The 8,688-nt window shown below is 47.3% G+C and overlaps 1 protein-coding gene across 1 annotated transcript in view; it reads left to right on the top strand.

The window, feature by feature from the left end:
• Positions 1 to 8,688, top strand: part of otogl (otogelin-like) — a 74,505-nt gene that overhangs the window by 58,469 nt on the left and 7,348 nt on the right. The window contains 15 exon segments of the mRNA XM_070439795.1: positions 2,095 to 2,251; positions 2,611 to 2,637; positions 2,794 to 2,973; positions 3,116 to 3,394; positions 3,529 to 3,646; positions 3,773 to 3,852; positions 3,934 to 4,775; positions 4,910 to 5,087; positions 5,210 to 5,352; positions 5,489 to 5,512; positions 5,604 to 5,696; positions 5,799 to 5,988; positions 6,367 to 6,726; positions 6,870 to 7,055; positions 7,304 to 7,516. Coding sequence (XP_070295896.1) covers positions 2,095 to 2,251; positions 2,611 to 2,637; positions 2,794 to 2,973; positions 3,116 to 3,394; positions 3,529 to 3,646; positions 3,773 to 3,852; positions 3,934 to 4,775; positions 4,910 to 5,087; positions 5,210 to 5,352; positions 5,489 to 5,512; positions 5,604 to 5,696; positions 5,799 to 5,988; positions 6,367 to 6,726; positions 6,870 to 7,055; positions 7,304 to 7,516 — 3,070 coding nt within the window.

Genomic DNA, 8,688 nt, shown 5'->3' on the forward strand with positions numbered 1-8,688 from the left:
CACACACACACACACACACACACACACACACACACACACACACACACACACACACATAAACCAGTACCATGGACAGCCACACCATATTTAGCTTACGATGTTTGGACTAAATCGTTTTTGGTATATTTTAGTTGTCAATGTATTAGATGTTCAAAATTCAAAAGGCACTCGCACATCTGAGCAATCTAATTTGCAGGTGCATGGCAACAATTGAACAAGATGAAGGAAAAAGTATTAGATGTTGAAATGGTGCTGGAATAGTGGAGGCAACGCCTGTTTTCTTTGCGACTTGCGGTAACTCTCCGTGGTTCTATATCAATAGTTGTTTAGTAGTCTGAAAATGTGGGAAACATTCATTTGCTTGACCATGCTGTAGGTCATGTAAGGGTTTGTGACATGCAATATGTTTTGTGGACTTCATCGGACAGATGAAACAAAGATGTGGTTGAATTTATTCTGACACTGTGTCTTCTTATTGTCTCAGCTATAGACCTATAAATCACGGTGTCAAGGCATATGAACTAACAGGTTATAGAACAAACAACGCAATTATCACAACACATAGGTTTTAATATGGCTTATTCCCCTGGCATTCCTTCCCCGTTGATTTTACCCACTCACTTAAATCTTCAACAAAAAGGGTCAGATGACAATTAGGGGAAAGAAAAAATAAATCTATTGAAGCCTAGGACTGAACACCTCCCTCTGCAATTGGATCCTGGACTTCCTGACAGGCCACCCCCATATGGTGAGGGTAGGCAACAACACATCCGCCACGCTGACCTTKAATACGGGGGCTTTCAGGGGTGCGTGTTTTGTCCCGTACTGTACTCCCTGTTCAACCATGATTGCATCTCAACCTACGACTCCAAAACCATCAAAAGTGTTGCTGATGACACGATGATGGTAGGCCTGATCACCAACGACAATGAGACAGGGAGGTCAGTGACAACCTCAACAAGACAAAGAAGCTGATCGTGGACTACAGAAAACGGAGGGCCGAGCACGCCCCCATCAACGGGTCGAGAGCTTCAAGCTCTTCACTGTTCACGTCACTAAAGAATTAATATGGTCCACACACACCAACACAGTCATGAAGAAAGCACAACATGGCCTCTTGCCCCTCAGGAGGCTGAAAAGATTTGGCATGGGACCTCAGATCCTCAAAAAGTTCTACAGCTATACCATCGAGAGCATCTTGACTGGCTGCTTCACCGCTTCATATGGCAACTGCTTGGCATCCAACCACAAGGTGCTACAGAGGGCAGTGCATATGGCCTAGTACATTACTGGGGTCGAGCACCCTGCCATCCTGTACCTCTATACCAGGTGGTGTCAGAGGAAGGCCCTAAAAACTGTCAATGACTCCAGCCACCCAAGTCATAGACTGTTCTCTCTGCTACCGCACGGCAAGTGGTACCGATGCACCAAGTCTGGAACCAACAGGACCCTGAACAGCTTCTACCCCCAAGCCATAAGTATGCTAAATAGTTAACAAAATAGCTACCCAGACAATCTCCATTGACCCTTTATGAACTAACTCTTTGACTCATCACATATGCTGCTGCTACTGTTTACTATCTATCCTGTTGCCTAGTCACTTTACCGCTACCTATGTGTACATATCTACCTCAATTACCTTGTACCCCTGCACATCAACTCAGTACTGGTACCCCGTGTATATAACGTTCCTCATTGTTTATTTCTTCCTTGTGTTATTCTTTTTCTATTTTGTCTCTCTGCATAGTTGGGAAGAGCCCATAAGTAAGCATTTCACTGTTAGTCTACACCTGTTTACGAAGCATGTGGCAAATAAAATGTGATTTGATCCCTGTGTTCCAGAGTTTAACCCACGTCTCATTGTTCTGATGTCCCATCACTCCTATTCACTCCCCTTCAACACACACAAACATGTCACTCATTCCTACCTACATTATTCACACACACTCCTAACCCACATCTAACCCCAATGACCTGTCTCCCACTCTAAACCCTCACTCACCCCCCAGGTAGATATGACCTGGTTCTAATGTACATCTGCAACCTGTGTGTGTGTGTGTTTTCATGTGTGTGTGTGTTTTTGTGTGTGTGTAGGTGGATGTATCATGGTTCTATAGGAACTGCTTGACAGACACMTGTAACTGTAACCGAGGCGGAGACTGTGAGTGTCTGTGTACGTCCATTGCTGCCTATGCACACACCTGCTGTCAACACGGTGTCACTGTGGTCTGGAGAAACCCCTCTGTCTGCCGTGAGTACAGACACACATACACACACAATGTGTGTCTGTTCCTCCGACTTTCTCTCTGTCTGTCAGCATAGGTGCTGGGTCAGTCAATGCTCCTACACGCCCGCATGCACACACACATGCCAGTACACAGAACTATAGAGTCCCCCCTCTGACCCTAAAATATTTATATCTGTCATCAAATGACCACAGATACATGTGCACACACACACACACATACACTCTTACACAATACCATGGTCTCTCTATCCCTGCTTGATCTACACAGTATGTCTTGGCTATGAAAGGCTACAGTACTATCACATACTGTACATATGTGATGTTGTATGTTTCTAAATGTTTGTACTTGTTTTTTCTTTCAGCCTATGATTGTGAATACTACAACCAAGGTCTGTTTGAACGCTAACCAAAATGACTCACAAAGGAACACCATTCAATCACACAAAAATACAAATACACATATACAAACTGAGCTACATAATATATTCACTCAACATTGAGAATATCCTCCACCTCTCTCTCTCTCTCCCTCTCTCCCTCTGTAGAGTTAGGTGAAGGACCGTTTTCGGTGGTCAGTGCTGTATATAACGCTACAGTCTTCGGTGTGAACAGAACCAGTGGGTCAGTGTTTCCTCTAGTTAGGGAGTTCGRAGGRGGGCTGCCTCCCCCTGGYCTACTCTTRAACTTCATGATCACAGCAGGACTACAGAAGGACCGCACATCACGTGAGTCTCTCTCTCACACACACACACACACACACACACACACACACACACACACACACACACACACACACACACACACACACACACAAAAATAAATACATCTCTAGTGAGCTTCACCCATATGTTAAACTCTGTATTACAGGTCTCCCGGTGGTCTCTCTGGAGTCAGCAGAGCGTCCTAACTACTTCCTCGTTGTGTCTGAGCGTACTGGGCTGCGGTTGGAGCAGTGGACCAGAGGGGAGGAGTTTGGCCACAGGGCTTCCTTCCTGCAGCACCAGGGGGTGTTCCTGCCTGGCCACACCTCTTTCGAGCTGATTGGCCAGCCAGGAGTGTTCCTGACTCTGACACGCACGTCTGCACGAGCTCAGAAATATGACAACTCTGACAACTTCAAGACCAGCAGCTCCTTTACTCTGGAGGGTTAGATAGAAATACAAATTCATAATACGCAGCACACACACAGTTTCTTTTACTGTAGTTCTTATGTGTATGTTCACAATATGTTTGTGTTACAGAGAGCAGTTACAATATGTTTGTGTATGTTTGTATTACAGAGAGCAGTTTTGTGATCCCGTACCGTATGATGTGTGAGTGGCGCTACCATGCATGTGCCAGTCCGTGTGTCCGTACATGCAGCGACCCCACTGCCACACGCTGCCACTTCCTGCCCCCGTAAGAACACGCCTAACATAGAAATGCACGCTTACAAACACACACTTACAACATGGTTATACACTGTAAGGGCATGATTAATACGCGCTTTGAACGTTTGTCCGTGTCTATATGTGTGTCTGGCAGGGTGGAGGGCTGTTTCCCTCGCTGCCCCAAAAACATGGTTCTTGATGAGGTCACCAGGAGATGTGTCTACACAGAGGACTGTGAGTAGAGTGTGCATCACACCAGGATCTGTAAAGTTACATCGTTTTTAGAGTAATGTATGTCTGTGTGTCTTTCCTCAGGTGTGTCCCTACCTCCCACTCCTACACCCTACGCCTTCGTAAACCGAACGACCACCACCCCAACTACTACTGCTGTTAGGCCTACTAGTACTACTACTACATCTAGGACCACTACTAGTAGTACCAGAACTACAACCAGTGCTGCCTCTACAACTGTTACTGCCACCAGAGCCCCCACTACACCCAGTACAGCCCACCTGACGGAGAGTTTCACTCCCACCCTTACCCCTCCTCGCTCCCCCTCTCCTCCTCCCCCTTCTCTGCCCGCACCCTCCACCCCCACTGTGACTGAGGACACCCCTTTACCTGCAGTCTCTCCCTCCATCTCCCCCTCTCCCTCCGCCACCATTACTAGCAGCACCACTGGGGTCACGACCCCGACCTTGACCCCTGCAGTGGTCACTAGAGTAACTATGGAAACGCCATCCCCTACTTCCCCCAGCCTGGTAGTGACCGAATCTACCACTCCTCCTCTTCTCTCTCCTGCTTCTCCCTCTCGCTCTCCCCCTCCTCCCCCTCCTACTACCCCTCCCCAGCCTTCCAGCTCCCCCTCAGCTCCCCCTATCTCCTCCCCCACTTCCTTTTCCCTTCCTCCCCCTCTCTCCTCCACCCCCACTCTGACCACCACAGAAACACACCGTCCTGTTGCTACGCCCACGGAGACTACCTCTGTATTCCCAGTCATTTATGACACCTCCGTTACCATGTCGACATCACCCCCCGAGACGACGGAGTCCATAACAACGGAAACAGCCACTAGCCCAGACTCCTCTCATACACCTGAGGCAGTCAGCATGCCGACAGTGCTGTCCCCCTTCCTCCTGCCCACCACCCCCTGCACAGTAAGAGCCCATCAGTGAGAGACAGTGTGTATGGACATGATAAGAGGGCCGAGCATGCAGCCCTGGAGAACTCCCTTTGCCAGTAGCTGATCTCTCTGATCTCCCTCTCTCTCGTCTCTCTCTGTTCTCTCCAGCCCCCGTATTCCTACCGTGTTGATGAGTGTGCAGAACTGATCTGTTTTAACGGGGAGCTGCTCCTCCATAACTCCTCCCTCCACTGTCGGTACAACACTACTCCTCCTCGCTGCTCTCTGCTGGGCATGGCTGTCCTCACCAACACCGACCCCTGCTGCCCGCTCTGGCAGTGCCCCTGTAAGAACACACACTACTGTACATACACACACACACTACATACATACCAACACACACACATTTTACAGACATACTGTGCTTGTGTGTGTTTGCCTATCCGTGCATGTGTGTGTATGTGTTAGGTCGCTGCTCTGTGATGTCAGACCTGCGTGTGATAACGTTTGACGGTAACAACGTGGCGCTGTATGATAACGGCTCCTACATCCTGGTCTACCTMCCCACAGAGAACATCATAGGAACAGTGAATAAATGCCCTACCAGCCAGGTACACACACACACACACAAGCTAAAACACACACACAAACTCTCTCTGTTTTAAATACACTCGCTATTATAAACTGTCATAGGATGCCAGAAGCACCTGATTCTGATTGGTTTACCTTTTCTTGTTTCATATTTAGAGCGTCAACTCCATCAGACGACCTGTGAGTTTCCTTTTAATATCTAATCGTGATCATTATCATAGTAATTATATGGTCATTATTACACTGTTTTACTTGGACATCTTTCTCTCAGAGCCCTAGTGGTGGAACGTCAGGTCTGTGTTTCAAGAACTTGAACATCACCACTCCCTCCTACAGGATCATCATCAACCGTCTTGACCGCAAGGTGACTATCACTGACCGCAACCGACTGACCACTGAACCATTACTGATCGCATACACTGTAGAACACAGCTCATGCTATATCTGTGTGTGTGTGGGTATACAGGTGTCAGTGAACCACATCAAGGCGCGGCTGCCTTTCTCCCGCCAGGCTCTGTCAGTAGAGGACACAGGCAGTATGTACCTGATCACCACTCCTGGAGGAGTCAACATACAATGGTACCACAGCACTGGCATCATGGTGCTGCAATACACCGCRCCCTCCAATACATCTGCTCCTACTAGAGGCCTCTGTGGTAAGACATCCATGAGCTAGATTTGGCATTTACTCTAACGCTTCCATCCTTCATTGTCAGATCAGGGATATGGGTTTGTTTTGAAGACGTCCACTAGCATGATTTAATGAACCTGGAGAAGAGAGAACGTTTCTCTCAGACCTTGCCCTATTCCTGGCCTATTTCTTCAGGGTGTGCGCATGTGGGCGTGCATTTGTTCATCCGTGCATGTTATGAACATAAGTGTATCCGTAACAGTTTTATAAATAAAGTATCAAGTTGTTTTAAATTGTGATCGAGAGTTGCGCCTCTTCCTTCTCAATGCTCATGCTATTATTTGGTTGCACCTTGTTTCACGMTGGTTGAGCACCTTTTACTCCCTGCTGGTGTGTCTCCCAGGGTGTTGTGACGGGAACCCAGCTGATGACCTGAAGCTGCCTAACGGTACGGTGGTGAGGGAGGTGGCGGACCTGGGTCTGTTCCTGCAGGCCTGGAGGGTCCACACCTCAGAGGACACGGAACACACACGACGCATCGGGGACAACTGTACCACTGGAGACTGCTCCACCTGTCTCTCCATGCTTAGACAGAGACCTTTCACTCCCTGCCACAGCAAGGTGTCTCCAGAGCAGTTCTGTGATGTGATGTGGGCAGGGGACCTCCACTATAAGGCCCACCAGTGTGACTTCCTGGCAGCCTACGTAGCTGTCTGCTACACTTACCAAGTCTGCATCAACTGGAGACGACACAACTTCTGCCGTAAGGACCTTGTACACACACACCAATACACACCAATACACAGACACATCAGGTCTGCATTAGCTGGTGATGACACAAATGTGTGTTCTTGCGGTGTGTGTGTGTGTGTGTGCGTTTGCGTGTGTGTGCATGTGCGTGTGTAGCATTGAGGTGTCCCCCAGGTAGGGAGTACCAGGCGTGTGTGTCGACCTGTACCACCCGGACCTGTCAGAACAGAGAGTTCTATGAGGAGACCACCTGCTCCCACATCAGAGAGGAGTGTGTGTGTCGCTCTGGAACCATCCTGCACCGAGCAGACTCCACTTACTGCGTCACAGAGGAGCAGTGTGGTGAGTATGTCAGCTCTATGTCAGCTGTATGCCAGCTCTATGTCAGCTGTATGTCAGCTGTATGTCAGCTCTATGTCAGTTGTATGCCAGCTCTATGTCAGCTGTATGTCAGCTCTTTGTCAGTGTATGTCTGCTCTAGTATGTCAGCTCTATGAGCTTGTGCTCTATATGACTCTTGTTATGGTTCTGCTTCTGTGTTTTTTAGAGTGTACTGATAATGTCTGTGGTGTCTGTATGTGTGTTTGTAGTGTGTACGGATAACGAGGGGTCTCCGCGGGCCCCTGGGGAGGTGTGGAACGGGTCATTGCGTGGCTGCTGTCTGTTCCGCTGCCTGGAGAACGGTTCTGTGGTGGCAGTAGAACCTGACTGCAGCTTTAGTCCCACTCCGCTGTGTGAGAGGGAGGGAGAGTACGTACTGGATGTCCTGGAAGAGGGGGCCTGCTGTCCCAAGAAGATCTGTGGTGAGGATACACACACACATGCATGCTTAGACACCTACATATACCATCGACTCTCTCTCTCTCTCTCTCTCTCTTTCTCAATTCAATTCAAGGGGCTTTATTGGCATGGGAAACATATGTTTACATTGCCAAAGCAAGTGAAATGGATAAACAAAAGTTAAATAAACAATAAAAAGTGAACAGTAAATATTACACTCACACAAGTTCCCAAAGAATAAAGACATTGTAACGGCCGTCTGAAGAAGAGGGAGTGGACCAAAGCGCAGCGTGGTAAGTGTTCATGCTTTCTTTATTAAAACWGAACACTAAATAACAAAAACAACAAAGAGAACGAACGAAACCGAAACAGTTCTGTCTGGTGCAGACACAAAACAGAAAACAACTACCCACAAAAACCATGTGGGAAAAAGCTACCTAAGTATGGTTCTCAATCAGAGACAACGATAGACAGCTGCCTCTGATTGAGAACCACACCCGGCCAAACAACAAAGAAATACAAAACATAGAAAATGAACATAGAATGCCCACCCAAGTCACACCCTGACCAAACCAAAATAGAGACATAAAAAACTCTCTACGGTCAGGGCGTGACAGACATGATGTCATATTATGTCTATATACAGTGTTGTAACATTGTGCAAATAGTTAAAGTAAAAAATGTCAAACAAATAATCATAAATATGGGTTGTATTTACAATGGTGTTTGTTCTTCACTGGTTGCCCTTTTCTTGTGGCAACAGGTCCCAAATCTTGCTGCTGTGATTGCACACTGTGGTATTTCACCCAATAGATATGGGAGTTTATCAAAATTGGATTTGTTTTCAAATTCTCGGTGGGTCTGTGTAATCTGAGTGAAATATGTGTCTCTAATATGGTTATACATTTGGCAGGAGGTTAGGAAGTGCAGCTCAGTTTCCACCTCATTTTGTGGGCAGTGTGCACATAGCCTGTCTTCTCTTGGGAGCCAGGTCTGCCTACGGCGACCTTTCTCAATAGCAAGGCTATGCTTACTGAGTCTTTACATAGTCAAAGCTTTCCTTAATTTTGGGTCAGTCACAGGGGTCAGGTATTCTGCCACTGTGTACTCTCTGTTTAGGGCCAAATAGCATTCTAGTTTGCGCAGTTTTTTTGTTAATTCTTTCCAATGTGTCAAGTAATTATCTTTTTGTTTT

The sequence above is a fragment of the Salvelinus sp. IW2-2015 genome, linkage group LG4q.1:29, assembly GCF_002910315.2.
Source record: "Salvelinus sp. IW2-2015 linkage group LG4q.1:29, ASM291031v2, whole genome shotgun sequence".
Classification (NCBI taxonomy): Eukaryota; Metazoa; Chordata; class Actinopteri; order Salmoniformes; family Salmonidae; genus Salvelinus; species Salvelinus sp. IW2-2015.